The sequence below is a fragment of the Oncorhynchus kisutch genome, linkage group LG18 (assembly GCF_002021735.2).
Source record: "Oncorhynchus kisutch isolate 150728-3 linkage group LG18, Okis_V2, whole genome shotgun sequence".
NCBI classification, from domain to species: Eukaryota; Metazoa; Chordata; class Actinopteri; order Salmoniformes; family Salmonidae; genus Oncorhynchus; species Oncorhynchus kisutch.
The window spans coordinates 47,998,057-48,019,505 of NC_034191.2; the positions used below are offsets into that span (position 1 = coordinate 47,998,057).

At 45.7% G+C, this 21,449-nt stretch overlaps 1 protein-coding gene across 12 annotated transcripts in view; it reads right to left on the bottom strand.

Moving 5' to 3' along the window:
- The window catches only part of LOC109908805 (SWI/SNF-related matrix-associated actin-dependent regulator of chromatin subfamily D member 3), a 63,307-nt gene that overhangs the window by 19,874 nt on the left and 21,984 nt on the right, over positions 1–21,449 (bottom strand). For 2 of the 12 annotated variants that reach the window (XM_020507510.2, XM_031796201.1), the window contains exons 2-3: positions 2,491–2,681; positions 711–800 (exon numbers count right to left, since the gene is read on the bottom strand). In XM_020507510.2, the coding sequence (XP_020363099.1) occupies positions 711–800; positions 2,491–2,681 (281 nt within the window). Of the gene's footprint in view, positions 1–710; positions 801–2,490; positions 2,682–14,765; positions 15,109–21,449 lie in introns of those variants that run through there. The other 10 variants (XM_031796203.1, XM_031796204.1, XM_020507508.2 and 7 more) reach the window with 9 other exon arrangements.

Below are 21,449 nucleotides of genomic sequence, written 5' to 3' on the forward strand. Positions count from 1 at the left end.
TGGAAAAATGACTTGTGTCATGCACAAAGTAGACTTGACAAAACTATAGTTTGTTAACAAGAAATGTGTGGATTGGTCGAAAAGCAAGTTCATGACTCCAACCTAAGTGTATGTAAACTTCCGACTTCAACTGTATAGTATGAGGATATGTGAGTAATGTTAAACTGTATTAGACATTGGCACACCAGCAGAGACCTCAGACTCACTCAGAAGTCTTTTAACAGGGCAGGGCAAAATAATTAGTGTAAGTTAACAGGCCAAATGCTGAAACGCATTAGAGCAACATCGAGGGCTGGCCTGGTTACATTTCAAAGGGATCTGAGAGGGTCATAAACTGGGAATCACAGCCCTCTAGAGATTGAAACATCGCATCTTACCAAAACAGAAAAAACAGTTGATTAAAGAGGTGTTAAGGCATCCTTTGGTATACCTGACATTCCTAAAAGAGACACTTGCAGCATAATTTGTTCCCATCATGCCATGCTTCAGTCTACAGCATGCATCTTCACATTCGGGAGGTACCCTAATGAACACCTGGTAAAGCTGTCCTCATGGGGAGACAAACATAGGGTTTTGTTTGGGGTAACATTTGGGGGTGGGTTGACCGAGCCTACACTCGGAAGTGCTGGGGTTGGGGGTCAGGGGAGAGGGCAGGGCGGCGAGTAAAAACGTGTAAAAAAAAACGGACATGCAGCAGAATAAACTCCTACTTTGATCCGAGCGTTGGATCTGATTGGGCATCTCTCATGTCCATCTGCCTCGCTGGCATCTCATTGGCTCCAGGGAATCCCACTGGCTTCCTAAGGGTTGATGTGATTTGAAGGTTGTCCGATTAAAAGAGGTTGGTTGGTGGGACAACACACTAGTGGCAGCAAGCAGGATGTCTGTACTGAAGGACAAACTCGTGGTTGTGTGTACGTCTGGGTAGGTGAGGGTGCGTTAGTATCGGTGCAAGTGTGGAGGTAGTATGTACAGGCATCAGTGTGGGGTGCATTTGTGTGCATGCACACACAAAGTGAGAGAGGAGGACATAGTGGATCCTGGTGATCAGTAGATCTGGGGGCCTCACTTGACACTTGTCTAGCAGGGAAAGGTTCTCATTGGACAGTGGGGAATCATGCTTCACTCACTTCAGTGTTTAGATGGCACACTAACAACACGCAGACACATTGGTAATGAACACACTGGGACTAAGGCACAGACTAGCACACCGTGGAACAGGGAGTGACAGAGAAGCAAAAAAACCCATCTAGTCCTACTAGGATCCAGGTCGAATTGATAAAAGTAGTGCGTGGGCTTACTGGGCATATCTGAATGCTTCAATTTAGGCCTATAGTCTTTGTGGGTTTTCTATGTGCAAGGTATAGCTGCACCTGAAGCTTTTTCACAAATTATAGGGCTGTCCTATAATTCTCAGCCCAAAGCATCCTTCCTATTGTCTACAATGCAGAAAGTACCAAATTAAATCTGATCTTTGACTCGACTGCAATTACATAAAACTATTTCTAGCATCCTTGTAAATTGAAATTTGAATATGCCCTATTTTTAGAAGCATGGCAGATTTGTATGGGTAGAAAAGTGCTGGCTCGACAGGACGAGCTCAGGTGCATCTAGCCAATAGCCATACGGTTTCAATGACACTGCAAACACAGGTGGCTGTGCTTGTGCTGGGCTGTTGGCTGGGGAGGGGGCTGTCAGCTGCCAGAGGACAAGCATATGCTTTGCCAGAGAAAGTGTCGCCTACTGGGTCACCCTGGGACATCGATCGGGCAGGCCCTCAACGGGAGGGAGCCGTGGGGGTAGGGGTGGAGGGCCGACATAGGACAACAATTTTCCTGGCCCTTGTTTGACAAGGCTGCTTAATTGTGAGTGGATCAATTGCACTGCAGATACAGAGAGGGAGAGAGGGAGAATATTGATCTACTCTCTAATAACTACACCTGGCTCTATCACCTCCCTGAGGAATTACTCAGGGCCGGTGGTGTACATGTGAAGCCCAACACAATGTGGGTGTGGTTCTGAGGAACTGTTTTTGTGACTGTAAAGTATTTTTAGAAGCCAGTTCATGGGACAGACTGATTCGTTTTGGCAGAGATTTTATATCTCATAACCCAGGTTAGCTCTTATTCTGAGGAGTGGAGATGGTTTCCACAATATGCTGACCATGATAGTTAACAGACCACAAAACAGAGGTCATAAATGTGGCTAAACCTAAATCGCCAAGTGTAGATAAGGGGTGAACAGTGTCGGAGAGTCGTGGATAGGTTGCAATACTAAAGCAAGCAGTAGGGGGAGCACAGATAAGAGAGAGAGCACTCACAGCACAATGCAGGAGTGAGAAACACTCGGTCTGATAGATGCAGATGGTGAATTGCAGTTATTACACACAGAAACATGACCAGAGGCAGGCAGGGAGTAGAGAGGGCTAGGTTGCAGAGGTGAGAGGGGACGGCGGTTGGATCTTGGATGAATCCTGGCCGTGTGACTCACTTTCTGGCCCGGTTCTGTACGTTCTGCTGCTGCTGGTTCTGCTGGGAGGGGGCAGGTCTCTTGCGGCTGGGCTCCATGACTGGGGTGGGCAGGCCGGGCCGCACCGTAGGGCTCCCACTGTACGGGGGGCCGGGGGGGCCCATGGGGGCTCCCTGGTGGGGCATCCTAGCTCCAGATGGCATTCCAGGACGCTAGAGATGACAGGAGACACGGTATTAGTTACTGTACATTTCAAATACACAGAAGTAGGGCTGGGCGGTATACCGTATTTTACTATATACACCGGTATTGATGCTCAGACCGGTTTGGGTTTTTATTTTACCTTCTATTACGGTATTTCAATGTTTGGTTTGTTAAATGTGATACGTAACTCCAGCGAGTTTAATGTCTGTTTTTAATAGTTTACTCTGTTTGCTACTTAAGCCGTCTTTCTCCCTCTCCTCTTGCTGCAAGCCGCGTCCCACACCAAGCCTGCTCCGTCAATCAAGGAGAGAGCAGCTGCTCGACCACGGAGTCACAAGCACTTTCTTGCCGTTCACTCTGCAGTCTGCATGGTCAGATAGAGGCAGAAAGATGGCTGTGACAACGATGCTGCTTTCTATAAGCGTTCTATAAAACACTATTCGTTTGTGTATCTTACTGTGTGAAAACTACTGTCTGCTAGTTTGTCTTTAGCAAATTCTATTAGCCACTCATGCTAATCTCTAGTTAGTACATTTAGCAAGCTAGCTAGTCAGCTAAGAGTCAGAGCAAATGTAGCTAGCTAATACAGCCTGGTCACAGATAGAACAATAAACTAGATGTTTCACAGGATGTATAAATCTGAAGCTTCTGGTTGGCGATGAGAGGAAGCCCAGTTGCCGGCAGTGGGAGAAGATTAGGATTTTGGCCGACATTGTGCAAATTTTCTCATCAATTAAACATTTGATCTCAATACAGTAATGTTCCCAAAACAATCATTTGTTACGAACAGAGTGGACTTGTTTAGCAGACTTTACCCGTTGCCAAAGTTTCAAAACAATTGTATTATTTACAAAGAGTGCAAGGATGAATTGAATTATTGCACACGTCACCAAAATATGCAAATACATGCTAGAACGTGCCAATAGGATCTCGATAGCTCGTGCTTGGCTCTGCCCACCTCCTTGCTTGTTCTACCAACTATGGTTAATTTGCTCCCATTGGAAACAACAGGCTGTGGTATATCTTGGGTTAGTAAAACATATGTTGCATGTTAGCATTAATATGTTAGCTAGCCACTTGAGGTAAGAAAACATGTAATGTAACATCTATTACGTTCCCCTGAAAACACTGAACAACACTTTGGTTCCTACCCTGTCAATTCCTCCCTGGCTTATTCATTCATTGTCATGTAAACAACAATGTATTCAATGTGCTCCCCGCTATAGTCCAACGATGGAAAAATAATGATTAATCTAACTCTTTGATTTCAACAGTTCACCAATTAACTATGCCTAGACGTTTTGCACATATCATGCAGCTCTGCTTGGAACAGTGTGTAAATAACTAAAGTGCAGGAAATGAAATTAGTTTTTGTTTCAAGTTGGATTGAACCGTATAAAGTCATCCGAATGGAGAAAGCCCCATTGAAATCACTTTTATTGTGGTGCCACCCTAGAGTCATGAACTACTCAAAGCATATTTAGGGGGGGGGGGGGGGGGGGGCTACACCTGTGGGTGCCTGTCAGTCACTCCGTGTGTCTGTCGCATGGCAACAGCTGTTGTCCCAGGCTGTGTTTGATGCCGTAGCGAATTGCCTGGCTGGAGATGGAATCAAAATGGGGTCAAAAAACTGAATCCAAAGAGCTACCCAATGAGAGGAGAAAACCCAGAGCTACCCAATGAGAGGAGAGAACCCAGAGCTACCCAATGAGAGGAGAGAACCCAGAGCTACCCAATGAGAGGAGAAAACCCAGAGCTACCCATTGAGAGGAGAGAACCCAGAGCTACCCATTGAGAGGAGAGAACCCAGAGCTACCCAATGAGAGGAGAGAACCCAGAGCTACCCAATGAGAGGAGAAAACCCTAAGAGCTACCCAATGAGAGGAGAGAACTAAGAGCTACCCAATGAGAGGAGAGAACCCAAAGAGCTACCCAATGAGAGGAGAGAACCCAGAGCTACCCAATGAGAGGAGAGAACCCAGAGCTACCCATTGAGAAGAGAAAAATCAATGAGCTACCCAATAGAGCCCCCACAGTGGAGTTTTCACAATACCCATAAACTAGCAGTCAAACAGGGAAATGGTTCCAATAGTTTTTCCAACAGTAATTTTTCTCAGAGAATTTTAGAAACACTTAAAAGAGCTGTGTTTCGTGTAGGCTTACCCTGGCGTGACGTTTTGATAACCATGCAAATCGCTATCGGACAAGGTGACTTTTAAAAATATATTCGGCTCCATTTAGTCTCAGATCTGAAAAGTAGACATCATTCAAGACGACAAATCCCTGCGAGCTCCTGCACATCATCTCTAGCTGACACCTTTGCTGTCAGGTATTGTGTCAATTTAAAACTTGCACAAGGCAGTTCACAGAATTGTCAATTTAAAGAAACGTAGCCAATTTATTCATTACTAAATTTAGCTAACATTGCCTTGGTTCGGAAGTCTCGTCCACATCATGGCATTTGTAGTTCTTTATGATAGCCACATTAGCAGCAAATTAAATTACATTTTTGGGGGGTAAATACAGGCAAATATATTGCTAAAAGTCACCTTGTCCTAGAGAAATGTACACATGATTTTTAAAATGTCACACCAGGGTAAGTTTACACGAAACACAGCCCTTATTTGAAGTGTTTCTAAAATTCCCTATGGGGGAAAAATGATTGGTGGAAAAACAATTGGAACAATTTCCTTGTTTGACCGCTAGGTTTTATGGGTATTATGACTGATACTGTGGTACTCTATGAGAGGAGAGTTCCAGAGTCCTAGAACTCAATGTGCTACAAGCACAAAAGTAAATACAAAGAAACGTAGCTCTATCTCCATTTTGTTATGACATCAATGCTCCATGAGATTAGAAAGTCAATCATTACTTTTTTGGGATGGAAACATTTCCTAATATGGCACTTTCCCTAAAAGCGTTGACATGCCATTGGAGAGTGGTAAAATCAACAAAACCACAAAGGGAAAACACTAAGTACATAGTTTAAAGAGGACATTGTATGCCAATTCTAAAGACCAATTTTGATTTAACGTGTGGATAAAATTGTATAATGATCATTCCACAAGGGGAAACTGTCACATTGGTTATTTTATGACCATTATTTGAGTGAGGCTAAAAGCCTATTCCTGTCTTGACTCCTGCGATAACCCGTTATTCATGGCAAACAATCACCTTTACAACTTAGTATCAAAGTGGCCTTGGTAGGAGAGTTTAAAAGCCTCCTAGGCTGCATCCCAAATGGCTTCCCGTTCCCTATAAATTAACTACTTTTAACCTTATTGGCCCTGGTCAAAAGTAGTGCATTATATAGGGAGAATGGTCCTATTTGGGGCACAGCCCAACTTTTTTCCATCAGTCAGGAAGTGGTTCTGCAGTATGGTTCCCTGGTGACTGTGAAATGTGGCACCTCACAGAGTGGGAAATGGAGTGACAATAGCCCCACATTACTGACCACCTCCCCAGTTCTGCCGTGAACTCATTTCTCATTTAGTCAAAAGACAGTCATCTCCTCTATTCCTCAGTTCCGTCTCCTCCACGACTCGGAAACCGATAAGTGGTTGAGGACAGTGTCTATTCTTTGTTAGGCAAACCCGGAAAAAAAGTGTCCCCCCCTCCTTGATATCCCCCTTTCGTAGAGGATAGTCATGTGTGTCCTACCGGAGTCCTTTGTGGAAGAGTTTAGATATCTGCCATACCCCCCTTTGAATCATCTGTTGTTTTGTCAAGGGGAGAAGCATGCACACGTTTAAAAACGATACGCTACTTATCGTTTCATCTATAAAATGTCTGCCACATTTCTTTTTACCACTTTACACACACATTTTGGGATTCCTCCTCTGTAAAAGTAATTTGCCTGACGACGTGCTAGTGGACAGGGAGAGTCTAGTTTCATACATTGCCACATTTCTGCTCCTCTCCTCCTCTCCTTGATTACCTTTGATGTTTTTCAAACGGAGGCAAGAAGAGGACGGAGGAGTTCGCAAAACCTGTAGAGAATCTCCCAATGACAGACAGAACACAGTAACAGGTGATACTGTTCTGCCAAATACGATCTCTGGGATGATCTTGCATCACCCATGTTTTAAGCTAGTGCTGTGACATTTTCCATTAGGGAGAAATGGTGTGGGTTTTCAAAATCGACACTAAAACTGTTGTGAAATCAAGATAAACCGAGTTGGGGAGTATTGGGAGCTAACATACTGTATGCACATCTAAAATCGCTTAAAAGCACACAAACCCAAACACTATTAATCATCAACAGCAATCCGTTTATTAACTCCATCTTATCTGCGCTAGTCATTTGGTTGAGTGACTGTGTGAAATAGGGCTGTGGGAGACGTTAGGTGCAGTTTGTGGCACTACTGTAACCTAAGGGGTCACCACTGTTTCCACTCTGGGGCTGCAGATGTCTCTGCCTGTCAGAGAGCTCACAGGGCAGTCAAACATATGGTGCTCTGATAAAAAAGAAGTGCACTATATAGGGAATGTGGTGCCATTTGGGACGAAACCAGGCCCACGTGGGAAAACAGCCGCAGAAACAGCCATGTTACGACCAGCATAACATGAGGAACAAAATGGCAATAGGAAAAAGCCTTATATAGGATCTGTCAAATATATTCTATGCTTGTAGTACTCAAATAACACCAATAGCCACAACAATGCCACAGCCTCTGGCTTTACATTTCATGAATCAATTGCAGCCAACATTGAGCACCCTCTTAACACAAGGTGATCCCTCGTTAAACCATCAATATGCGCTAAGATCCCCCGCACAGCTGATCTCAATTACAACCGCTATTGGCAACCATTTCACCGCTCCCTATAGCGGATGTCGGTGTTAAAGGCCCAATGCAGCAGTTTTTATATCAATATCAAATAAGTACCTTACCGTAATAGATTCAGCTGTTGTACAATATCATATTAAAACACAGGAAAAACAGAATTTTGACTGTCTTTAACTTTAAGTCCTGGTTGCTGCCAACATTTCTTAAAACTATTTAGACCTCTGGTGGGTATTATCTTTGGTAAATCTAATATTTGAGCTGGATAAGCACAGACTCCACTATTTGACAACCATTCTGTACAAGTGAAATTACATATTTCCTCGTTTACTAGAGAGAATCTACTGTGGCAATATACTCTACACATTTTTATTAATGTGAAGCTTGTGTTGGTATGTTCAATGTATTTTTATATTACAGTGAGTGGTCTGCGGAGTGGCGCAGCGGTCTATGGCACTGCATCGCGAGAGGCGTCACTACAAATCCGGGTTTGATCCCAGGCTGTGTTCGAGCTGGCCGCGACTGGGAGACCCATGAGGCGGTGAACAATTGGCCCAGCGTCGTCCGGGTTAGGGGAGGGTTTGACCGGCCCGGGATGTCCTTGTCCCATCGCGCTCTAGTGACTCCTTGTGGCGGGCCGGGCGCATGCACACTGACTTTGGTCGCCAGTTGTACGGTGTTTCCTCCGACACATTGGTGCGGCTGGCTTCCAGGTTAAGCGAGCAGTGTGGCTTGGCAGGGTCGTGTTTCAGAGGACGTATGGCTCTCGACCTTCACCTCTCCCGGGCCCGCATGGGAGTTGCAGCGATGGGACAAGACTGTAACTACCAATTGGATATCATAGAAATACAGTATGGGAATTTCTTATCAAAAGGGGTAAATAAAGTATTCCTGAACTGTCTACATCTAAAATCGGTAACTTAACCAAGCCAATCATGATTGAGTTAATATAATCTGTTTTCATTCAATTATAGTTTAATCAAGGTATGTCAAATTATATTCTAATGTGGCCCAAACAGACGTCTATAATGCACTGTATTGTACTCCACAGTACAGTAGAATATAGTTCAGTACAGGAAAGCAGCCCCCGAACTGACTCTTCTTATCAACTGTATGCAAGAATGTCCTGTGTTGTCTTAGGAATTCAACATTCTCTGTGTTGAACCCCCAATGTCACACCTCTGAGAAGCAGAGGTTCTGTCGTGATTACATCACGTACCTCTAATATCTGATTGCCGGTTAACTTTACAGTAATACTTTTGGTCAACAACTGAGATTTTTAATCAAAATGACTCGGATTCTTCTAAAAAGGGTCTTATCTTACATTCATTGTTCTTACTCTTATGGTCCTGACCTGCTGTGGTGAGATACGCTCTTTCCTTCTCTCTAACTCTCCCATGAGCTATGGGCCATGGCACAGGCCATGGTTTCTTTGTCTCTCTCTCTCATGCTTGGAATAATGCCTGATAATGCTTTGTAACTTCAGCTTAAACGCCTTGTATGTGAATCCATTCGTTTGACAAAGTAATTATATTGCTAATTATCTTTATGGAGTCAGATAAACTAAGCAATTAAAATGTTTGCCTTGGAAAACACCCACAGGTACACCTCCACTTGACTCAAATGATGTCAATTAGCCTATCAGAAGCTTCTGAAGCCATGACATTTTTATTTTATTTTCCAAGCTGTTTAAAGGCACAGTGGATGTAAACTTCTGACCCACTGGAATTGTGATACAGTGAATTATAATTAAAATCATCTGTCTGTAAACAATTGTTGGAAAAATTACTTGTGTCATGCACAAAGTAGATGTCCTAACCGACTTGACAAAACTATAGTTTGTTAAGAAATTTGTGGAGTGGTTGAAACACTTAGGTTGGAGTCATTAAAACTAGTTTATGTAAACTTCAGACTTCAACTGTATATATAATATACTGTATATACACATCAAATCTTACTGCCCACTACAGAGTACAGTTCAGTACATTATAGTGCTGTACATTATAGTATAGTAATACTGGGTCTATATTCTTACAATACATATTTTTGATTTATACCAGTCTTGGTATTTTCAATGTTCCTGAGAGGTCGATATTTCATTGGGGTCAGGAGTAGAGAACCTAGATGCAGCTGTCTGGAATCTAAATCGTTTGACACAGTAACAACGGAAGACCAACTGATCTGCTGGTTTATTCTTGTGTGTTTTTGGTTTTAACACGCAGGTGCATGTTATCTCCCGTTAGAAGCGTTTTAAGAAGTCCAGCGGCAACATGCAGCTGTGCATTAAACTTCTGCCTGTTGGTTGCATTGATCCCATTAAAATGGAGGCCAGTTAGTCTGTCAGTGAGTTGGAGAGAGGCTGTGGTGGAATGGAGTCCATGTCCTCTCCCAGTCACAGTCCCACAGGTGCAGCTGTCACTGTGTTGGCTGCAGGCGGGCTGGGAGGGAGGAGAAGCAGCTGTGTGGTTTGAGAGAAAGTGGCTCTAACTTTAACAGCCCTGTTGGGGTCTGGGTGCTGCTGGCTGGTCTCTTCCTTTGGTTACCTTGACAAGAAGACCCTGGCTCTCCCCCCCCCCCACCCCCCCACCACACTACTACTTCCTATCTCGCAGGAGGGTGGAGCGTTTCCCCTAGACTGGGCATGTGGCCAGACCCCACCGTGCTGTGTGGCCACCCAAGTTAGAGGGAAAAGGGACAACTAGTCAGTTGCACAACTGAATTCAGGGGACTGGGAGAGGATAGGGGAGATACCTGATTGGAGGAGTGGTTATACTATAGTGGGCAAATAATGGGTTAACTGGGATGCTGTAAAGTATAGAAAAGGAATGATTGGCCGATTGGATGTGCCCTATTGGCTGATTGGATGTGTCCTATTGGGTGGTCCTCCTCTGCAGTATTGTCTTCCCAAATCCTAACAAATCCATGCCAACAGCAGCCCCTATTGGATTTCTGTCCTCCACTCTTCCCCGTCTCTCACAACTCTGCCTGCCAGCCAGCAATTCAATCTGCCATGTTGTTGGATATCTGAGACTACCTTTGATGGCGTCTGTAGGAGGGTTGAAGGGGTTTGGAGAGGCCACAGTGTATTTAACCCACATGGGGCTAAAAATGTGATTGGAGAAGCTCTGTAATAGAATCTTCTAAGGGGCATGGCAAAGTTCATGATAGAAGTCACACACACATGCACACACGCTCTGTACGTAGTCATACTATGACATTTGAAATGTCTATTCATTTCAAACTTGTGTGAGTAATGTATACTGTCAATTTTTAATTTTTTAATTTAATTTTTGTTTATTATCTATTTCACTTGCTTTGGCAATGTAAACATTGTTTCCCATGCCAATAAAGCCACTTGAATTGACAATTAAAAGAGAGGGGGAGAGAGAGATAGAGACTCAGGGTCGCCCAGTGGCGCCCACCCAACAGGCCTCCAAGACCAGGCCACCTCCAAGAGACCTCTCCCCCACTGACTGAAACACCACACAAAGAGTCCTGCAGGAGGCTGGAACACCGGGACCTTCACAGCTTCACATAAGTGCAACAGTAGGTGAGTGTGTGAAGGACTGTGGCTGGCCTTTCAGATGGACTATCTCCAGAGGGGGAGATGTGTTGTCTTAGCCTACTGTAGTAAATATTCATAGGGATACGTCTCAAATGGCACCTTATTCCCTTTATAGTGTGCTACGATTTACCAACGCCCTATTGGACTGCATAGAGAACGTTTTGGGACGCACCCTGGTTTTGAACTCAACTGGGAGTGAAACAGAGAGTAAAACGTCACTGCTCACCACAAACTAAAGATTCCTGCAGTCTATACAGTCAGCTGGAGTCTCCTAACTCGCCCGCATTGAAGTGAATGTGATAATCAAGACGATTCTACTCCCTCAAATCTACTGAGAGAAGAGGCAGTTCAGGCATGAAGGAAAATATTTGGCCTGGGGAAGAGCGAGAGAGAGAGAGAGAGAGAGAGAGAGGTAGAGAGAGAGAGAGAGCGCGCGCGAGAGAGAGAGAGAGAGAGAGAGAGAGAGAGAGAGAGAGAGAGAGAGAGAGAGAGAGAGAGAGAGAGAGAGAGAGAGAGAGAGAGAGAGAGAGAGAGAGAGAGAGAGAGAGAGAGAGAGAGAGAGAGAGAGAGAGAGAGAGAGAGAGAGAGAGAGAGAGAGAGAGCGAGAGGTCGCGAGAGCGAGGTCGAGAGAGCGAGAGAGCGAGAGCGAGGTCGAGAGAGCGCGAGAGCGAGAGGTCGAGAGGTCGAGAGAGCGAGAGAGAGGTCGAGAGAGCGAGAGAGCGGTCGAGAGAGCGAGGTCGCGAGAGCGAGAGCGAGAGAGCGAGAGAGAGGTCGAGAGAGGTCGAGAGAGGTCGAGAGAGCGAGAGAGAGGTCGAGAGAGCGAGGTCGAGAGAGCGAGAGAGAGGTCGAGAGAGCGAGAGAGAGGTCGAGAGAGCGAGGTCGAGAGAGCGAGAGAGGTCGAGAGAGCGAGAGAGAGGTCGAGAGAGCGAGGTCGAGAGAGCGAGAGAGGTCGAGAGGAGGCGAGGGCGAGAGAGCGAGAGAGCCCGAGAGAGAGCGAGAGAGAGCGAGAGAGAGCGAGAGAGGAGCGAGAGAGAGCGAGAGAGAGCGAGAGAGAGCGAGGAGAGCGAGAGAGGTCGAGAGAGCGAGGGCGAGAGAGCGAGAGAGCCCGAGAGAGAGCGAGAGAGAGCGAGAGAGAGCGAGAGAGAGCGAGAGAGAGCGAGAGAGCGAGAGAGCGAGAGGTCGAGAGAGCGAGAGAGAGGTCGAGAGAGCGAGAGCGAGAGCGAGGTCGAGAGAGCGAGAGAGAGGTCGAGAGAGCGAGAGAGAGGTCGAGAGAGCGAGAGAGAGCGAGAGAGAGGTCGAGAGAGCGAGAGAGAGGTCGAGAGAGCGAGAGCGAGAGAGGTCGAGAGAGCGAGAGCGAGAGAGGTCGAGAGAGCGAGAGAGAGGTCGAGAGAGCGAGAGAGAGGTCGAGAGAGCGAGAGCGAGAGGTCGAGAGAGCGAGAGGTCGAGAGGTCGAGAGAGCGAGAGCGAGAGAGAGCGAGAGGTCGAGAGGTCGAGAGAGCGAGAGAGAGGTCGAGAGAGCGAGAGCGAGAGAGAGGTCGAGAGAGCGAGAGAGAGGTCGAAGAGCGAGAGAGAGGTCGAGAGAGCGAGAGAGAGGTCGAGAGAGCGAGAGAGAGGTCGAGAGAGCGAGAGCGAGAGAGAGGTCGAGAGAGCGAGAGAGAGGTCGAGAGAGCGAGAGCGAGAGAGAGGTCGAGAGAGCGAGAGAGAGGTCGAGAGGCGAGAGAGAGGTCGAGAGAGCGAGAGAGGTCGAGAGAGCCGAGGTCGAGAGAGCGAGAGAGAGGTCGAGAGAGCGAGAGAGAGGTCGAGAGAGCGAGAGCGAGGTCGAGAGAGAGCGAGAGAGGTCGAGAGAGCGAGGGCGAGAGAGCGAGAGAGAGGTCGAGAGAGCGAGAGCGAGGTCGAGAGAGCGAGGGCGAGATCGAGAGAGCGAGAGAGAGGTCGAGAGAGCGAGAGCGAGATCGCGAGAGCGAGAGAGAGAGAGAGAGAGAGGTCGAGAGAGCGAGAGCGAGAGAAGAGGTCGAGAGAGCGAGAGCGAGAGAGAGGTCGAGAGAGCGAGAGCGAGAGAGAGGTCGAGAGAGCGAGAGCGAGAGAGAGGTCGAGAGAGCGAGAGCGAGAGAGAGGTCGAGAGTCGAGAGCGAGAGAGAGGTCGAGAGAGAGAGGTCGAGAGAGCGAGAGAGAGAGAAGGAGAGATAGAGGAGGAGAGAGGAGGGAGGAGAGAGGCATGAGAGAAGTGGGAGTGGAGAGAGAGAGAGAGGCAGATGAGAAGGGAGAGAGAGAGAGAGAGAGAGAGACGAGAGAAGTGGGGAGAGGAGAGAGAGAGGAGAGAGCAGAGAAGGGGGTGGAAGGGGAAAGAGAGAGAGAGAAAGGGGGGAGGAGAGAGAGAGAAGGGGGAGAGAGAAGAGAGAAGGGGGGATGGAGAGAGAAAGGGGTGAGTTGGAAGAGAGAGAGAAAGGTGGGGAGGGGGAGAGAGAGAGAGAGAAAGGGGGGGGGGGAGAGAGAGAGAGAGAGATCAAGGTTAACTGGTCTTTTGAGAAGACACACTCATCTGGCTCATCACCTCTACTCATTGTTTCACTTCAGTCTCTGCCCACTGGGCAGACGTCAACTCAACATCTATTCCACATTGGATCGACGTAATTTCATTGAAATAACACGGGAACAATGTTGATTCAACCAGAGCGTGCATAGTGGGTATGCTGTGCTACACAGCCCTGATAAGGATGCACTTCATCTTAGTACATGAACTGGCCAATACAATGAAGATGATCTAGATGTGCATATTCATATTCCTTCTGACTTTTAATAGATGGGTAAGGATGTTCAAAGACTTTGTGGACTTGACAATGAAATACATTGACAGTGGTCTCTATTAAAGCCTCAGGACCTCCATAACCCACACACATACATCCATAACACACACATCCATAACCCACACATCCATAACCCACACACATCCATCCATAACACACACACATCCATCCATAACACACACACACACATCCATAAGCCCCCCCCACACACACACACACACACCCATCCATCCATCCATAACACACACACACATCCTTAACCCACACACACACACATCCTTAACTCCAATTACAGCCTTGTGCTTATCATAGGCACTATTGCATTCCCAGGTCAGTTAATGCTGCATATGTTATGACAGCAGTGACAGGCCTTACCATTTCCCCCAAACCATGTGAAATTCACCCATTACTATTTATTTTAAATCAGCGCAATGTCCTGCATTTCAAACATTGACACATGCTCCAATAACATTCATTAAAACATTACCCAAATGACCATACATGTACATGTTCAAATGATCACAGCAGCGTGTTCATCTTACGACCGCTCTGAGACTGTGTTTTAGGTGAGCTGGTTGCTCCCCCCCACTCACTCGCTGACTCCAAGCATGCTCAGTGTGCTCTGATAACCAGGGGGTTGGCTGCTGCTAGCATCTCTCTGTGTCGCTCTCTCCTTCCTTCTCGCTCTTTTTGTTGTTGTTTGCATTCCAAATGGCTGTCCCGCTCCGCTCCCTACTCCTTCCCTCTCTTCTTTAAGAAGAAAACAGTGTGGGATCCAGAGGGCTGGATATAACCTTCACATGGACAGCTATCGCTCTCAGATTGCCTATGCGCCCTCTCACACACACACACACACACACACACGCTTGAGTAGTCACACACACGCCAGGGTCCGGCTCCCTCGGACTCAATGACAGACAGTGCTACTGGGCAACTCACCACTCCATGGACCAGGAACTCAAACAGTTTGCTCTTGGTGGCTTTGCGCGCTCCCCCCGCCGTGTCCTCCGTAGCCATTTGCGCTGTCCCCTCGCTTCCCCCTGCTCCTACTACGTCTCCCTCGCTTTCTTTTGTCTTTCCCTCTCCCTCTCTTCCCCTTCACCCGAGTTTTCAAATCCCCTCCCTTGCTTCACTTTCCTCCTCTTTGTGCTCTCCTTTTCTAGCGCCGTCCCTGACTCTCTCTCTCTCTCTCTCCCCTTCGTTCTCTCTCAACCCTCTTCCCCCCCTCTGTGTTTTTGCAGTGCAGCCCTGTCGAGGCGCCCACTCTGTCTCAGAGCACACTTTTTAGTTGAGCTGCCTTTCAGGAGTAGAAGCCCTGCGGAGAGGGGGAGTGGGGGCCCCGGCAGGGGGGTTTGAGCCGGCCCACCCCTGGCGGCCCCCTGCCACAGCTGTTGCATTCCATTCCATTGGTAGATAAGGGCATGCGGTGTGACTGGCTGCCTGTGCCTGGTTGTTTGAGCAAGGGGACTGGGGAGGTTAGTCTCAGACATTCCCACCTCCTAGGGACGAACCCAGAGGCCATGGTCAGCCCCTTTAGCGCAGCACACAACTCATTCTCAAAAAAAGGACACGCGGCTCTTAAAGGGGCCACATTGTATATTACTACACAAACAAGAGTGCAGTATCAAACCTAAAATCACTACAACCTGTGTCTCTCAAGTAACAGGATCAAATGTAGCTGAAAATACATTTGCCATCGATACACACTTATATCATGCTATACAACCTATCATATTTATATGGCATAGTACTGGCATTGGTCAGCGAGGCAAAGATTCAGAGAACAGTTCCTGGTTGGACACAACCGTGTGCAACACTGTGTCTAATGAGCCAACTAATCTCCTCCAAAGCCCACTTCACAATTGGAGAGGGCCTCATTCAGAACCCCTTCACTTCCTGTCTTTCAATGACCATGTCCTAAATGGCACCCTATTTGCTATGTCATGCTCTTCTATAGAAACATTTTTGAGAAATGTCATTTGAAAAACGCCATTTTATTTATTGGTTTCTTTTCATTTTGGTAAGATATGAAAATGCAATGAATTAAAGGTTATTTGTTTAAAATCTAAATGTACAGATTTTAAGGTTGTCATTAGATTTGGGGTGGGATGGGATCGCAAGACATTCTGGTGGAAAAAATGGGATCCCCACTGAAAAAGTTTAAATACCACTCCCCTAGACAATGAGGTGGCCATGATGGTATGAGGGCCCGGTTGGGAATTCAGCCAGGACACCGGGGTTAACAACCCTACTCTTACAATAAGTGCCTTGGGATCTTTAGTGACCACAGAGAGTCAGGACACCAGTTTAACGTCCCATCCAAAAGACAGCACCTTTACACAGGGCAATGTCCACAATCACTGCACTAGGGCATTGGGATCCTTTGTAGGGACCAGAGTGCCTCCTACTGGCCCTCCAACACCACTTCCAGAAGCATCTGGTCTCACATTCTTGTAAGTAAGCATTTCACTGTAAGGTCTGTTGTATTTGACGCATGTGACAAATACAATTTGATTTGAACCCTAACATTAACCACACTGCTAACACTAATGGAAGCGTTTTGCTACACTCGCAATAACATCTGCTAACCATGTGCATGTGACCAATACAATTTGATTATATTTGAATGCTGACATTAAATTAAGCCCAAAAATATATCATTTTTGTTTTAATTCATTTTTAAGCTGGCCCATCTAGCGGAAATGGCTCAGTTCTGCCTCCAGGGCAAGATTCATGACAAACGTCAACCTGCTGTTTCTGCATGCACGTGGGTGTGACTGCGTGTGTTTTTTGGGACCTTGGAGAGAAAGAGAGCGAGGCAGTCTATTGGTCGGGTTACTAAATCGTGGAGAGAGACCTGTCTGTTGCAGACATGGCCGCCGGTCATTATACTGATTCACAGAATCCTCCTCCCCCTCTTCCTCTCTCTCTCTCTCTCTCTCTCTCTCCCCCCTCTGACTGACCAAACAAGGGAGTGAAATATTAATGAGTTGATTTAAATGACAAAGGGTTGTGAAGTTGAGCAGGATCAAAGGCTTATGACACATGCCGGTTGTTAGGATTGTCACCAGCAGCTCTGTGATATGTGGCCAACGTGAGAAATGGTAGTGGCACTGGTGGGTTAGAGATAGGAGGGAACAATACCCAGAGCAACTTGCATACTTTTTGTTGTTGTTGCCATACTGGTCTCCCATGGGAATGCAAAACACAACCCTGGCATTGCTAGCGCCATGTTCAGCCAGACAGGACAAATATTGGAACAATTCCAACAAATCCCGAATTCAAACGGATCAAAAAACCTGACAACAGAAAAATAGACATACGTCTACCCCAATGCTCTCTGTGCTATATCTCCTCCAAAATGGATTTTTATACAAGGGGTTTCTATTGAAATGGCAGAGGGGGGTACATGGGACAACACCAGGGGAAGGGAATACTGTCTGTATTGAGGGTAATCGAGTTCCCACTTCCCTACATTCTGCACTCAGAGCTTAGACTTGAGTGCTCTGGCAAGCGAGGGAGACTTTCTTGAACAAGGTGACAGCAGTACTGTTCAGTTATTGTAGCCAAGGGCCAGCTGGTATGTGGGCCTGTAAACATCTAGGTCAAAGGTCACGATTCCTCAGCTTTCCCTGGAGTGACTGACCCCTAATGAGGGAGTAGTGGCACCCAGCGCAAATTCACAACTAGCTAGAGGAAACTGAGAAACAGGTTCAAAATAATAGCAAACAGAATCATAGGATATGTCAAATTAAAGGGTGTGGAGCTAATGGTTTCAAATGATAAAAAAAAATGTCTTCATCTTTTCCAGTTATTGTTTGGTCTTTGAGCCGTTCAATAAATGTAATCCATCTATTGGGCAGTGTGCTCTGTCCTCATCCCTGTTTTAAAATGTGTTTTTTCCCCCTTCTTGGTGGCGACACCTACTGTTGAGATGGGTGAAGTGCCTCTTGTCCTTATGATCTACAGAATATACAGTATGTGCTGTAAAGCCCCATAGATATTGTGGTCTTACGGTTGACTCCATCCTTCGTCCCCTTAAAAGATGGATTTATGTTTTCTTTTGCATGAAAAATCTGTGTTGCAGTGATTATGTTACTTATATTATGCATCTCTTTTCATTTCCAACTAGATATACAGTAGAATAGAAACGTCTAAAATGATCTAATCTAAAATAATATAATACAAATATGAATTTGTTCTGGTGTAAGGTCAAGCAAGCACCAAATAAATAGACTTTAAAACAAGCAGAGCCAGAGAGAAACGGTGTCCTTGTTTCTCCAGCAACAGCACGTGGGCGTCAAAAGATAACAAAGGGATCCAACAGTTCAGGAACAGGCATCGTCGGCTTGTGCGCAGGAGTACCCCTTGCTGGACCCCGCTGTCTTCCTCACCAATAGTCCTACCAATTTCACCAAAATGGTCATATCCCATTCTGTTGCAGATAGAGGGGGGGGGGCTACCCTGGGGTAAGTGCTTGCAGGGAGCAAAAGTACTATCAATTGCCAGCAGAGGCACATACTGGTGAGCAGACACCCCTGTCTAGGAGGGGAATAGACGCAGTCCGCTTAAATGAAAAAGTAACCCTCCCTCACTGACTGATGTAGTGTGATGTGGAAATATACTAGACCCAGTCATGAATAATCTATTTCCACACTCTTTATCCTTTTTGACATTTAAAAAAAAGGGAACATCCATTTTTGGACTTTTAAATGAGTTGAAATTGAATCCCAGATTGCCCCTTTAGTGCAATGACGAAGAAGCACAAGGAATTATCGTTCCTAAACCGAACCACCTTTCCTACAGTATCGGTCTGATTGAATGGGCACACAGACACAATAGAGTGGTGCGGAGGAGCTCCGCGGACCCTTAGTGTCCGGAAGTCATTTAGCCATTCACTGTAATAACTGCGATCTGCAGAGTTGATGTTGAGTTTTCTTGTGGCAATAAACTTGACATTCCTGGATTACTCATTATATTAAGAAAGTCCGATATAATCAACAAATACAATGCATTCGGAAAGTATTCAGACCCCTTGACTTTTTCCACATTTTGTTATGTTACAACCTTATTCTAAAATGGATTAAATTGTGTTTTTTTCCCCCATCAGTCTACACACAATACGCCATAATGACAAAGTAAAAAAACAAACAGAAATATGACATTTAAATAAGTATTCAGACCCTTTACTCAGTACTTTGTTGAAGCACCTTTGGCAGTGATTACAGCCTCGAGTCTTCTTGGGAATGACGCTACAAGCTTGGAACACCTGTATTTGGAGAGTTTCTCCCATTTGTCTCTGCAGATCCTCTCAAGCTCTGTCAGGTTGGATGAGGAGCGTCGCTGCACAGCTATTTTCAGGTGTCTCCAGAGATGTTCGATCGGGTTCAGCCAGTCTGGGCTCTGGCTGGGACACAAGATTGGAGATTGATGTGGAAAAACACTTATTCAATCCATTTTAGAATAACGCTGTAACGTAACAAAATGTGGAAAAAGTGAAGGGGTCTGAATACTTTCCGAATGCACTGTATGCTAGTTTTCATTCTCATTGCCCAACTTTATAAATAATGCACCCTCAACTTCAAGCCTGCTTTGTTAGTTAAGTTATATAACTTAAGGTATATAACTAAGAAATTAGCTGAAAATAAACGTTTAAATTATTTATTGAATAGTCATAACTGTTTGGAGCTATGGCATGTCGTAAGACAACGGTGGCGAAGGATATCATTGCTACTTAACGCGGCTCCATGCTCAGTTTTGAGATCCGCCGGCGTAGGATTAGCTGGACATTTGGGAACTGTGATAAGGGGCATCCTCTCCCCACTTGGCTATGGGTATGCAGTGATATTGCCAACACAGCCAGATTAATACAGAGTCTTGTACCCTTAAAAATCTATATAAAATAAATGGTTATTTAAATATTTTATTCCCTTTTTCCTCCTCTGTCGAGGCACAGATCTCAGGAAGGGTACCAAAACATTTCTGCAGCATTGAAGGTCCCCAAGAACAGAGTGTCCTCCCATCATTCTTAAATGGAAGAAGTTTGGAACCACCAAGACTCCTCCTAGAGCTGGCCGCCCGGCCAAAAATGAGCAATCGGGGGAGAAGGGCATTGGTCAGGGAGGTTACCAAGAACCCAATGGTCACGCTGACAGAGCTCCAGAGTTCCTCTATGGAGATGGGAGAACCTTCCAAAAGGTTTCTCCCATCCCACCAATCAGGCCTTTATGGTAGAGTGGCAAGACGGAAGTCACTCCTCAGTAAAAAGCACACGACAGCCTGCTTGGAGTTTGCCAAAAGTCACCTAAAGGACTCTCAGACCATGAGAAACAAGATTCTCTGGTCTGAGGAAACCAAGATTGAACTCTGCATCATTAGGGTTTGGCCGAGGTAAGCCATCATTGTAAATAAGAATTTGTTCTTAACTGACTTGTCTTTGTTAAATAAAGGTTCAATCAAATTAAAATACAAAGCATGGTCTAATATACCATGGCTTTCAGACAATCCGCATTCAGGGCTCGAACCAGGTTTAAAATTGTAATCATAAAATGGGTGGTTCGAGCCCTGAATGCTGATTTGCTGAGAGCCGTGATATGAGACCATATACCAGAGGTAGACAAAACGTTTATTTTTACTGCTCTAATTACGTTGGAAACCAGTTTGTAATAGCAATAAGGCACCTCGGGGGTTTGTGGTATATTGCCAATATACCATGGCCTTGCGTCGTGCCTATGAACAGTCCTTAGCCGTAGTATATTGGCCATGTACCACAACTCCTCGGGCCTTATTGCTTAAATAAATCCACTTTGTGCATGGATTTATCTATAGATATGTACAACAGGTGAGTTTGAGTGATGAAAGTTGGACAAAGGATCTTGAAATCTCTGAGCAAGAAACACTTGGATGAACATAAAGAAAATAATGATAATCTATTTTCGGGCAATTGTGCTGTTATTATGTGCCAGATGTTACGACTACAAACCGGGAAAAACGGTGAGAAGCGGAGATGGCGGGACCGTTTGGAGGCGCGACCATGGAGTGGGAGGCGGTACACTAGCACGTGGTAAATTGCCACATGCCGCTTAGGCCGCCCAGAGTGGCTCACTTGTGGGCATGCTGGCAGCATACAGCAGCACGTTCAATTGTGCGTCAATAATTCAGCATACCAAGTTTGTATGAAGGTCTGGTTATTAAATGGGTAAATAGTTTAATCCATTCTCCATTTCATGAATTTATTCACAGGTAAATAGTAATATGTTCTAAAACGCTCTGGTGACAAACACACTTTGCTGCCCTGTTTCCAATCGTCCACATGGCTGGGAGAACCTATTCAAGTTAATAAATACATTTAGAAAGTGTAAAAAAAACAACAACGATGTACTATTAGCTAACTAGCTACAGTGCAGGATAACTCAAATGAGCTGCTAACGTAGCTAGCTAGCTATCTAGCCAACTTTACATGCTGTATAGATAGCTAGCTAAGTTATTTAAATATCACCAGCCACCTAACTTAATATTAGCTAGCTTTCTTGATGTATTTATCATTGTAAAAACTACAAATGCATTTGTAGATAGCTAGCTAACAGCCATGGAGGAGGGTGAAAGGATAGTAGCCCCAACTGT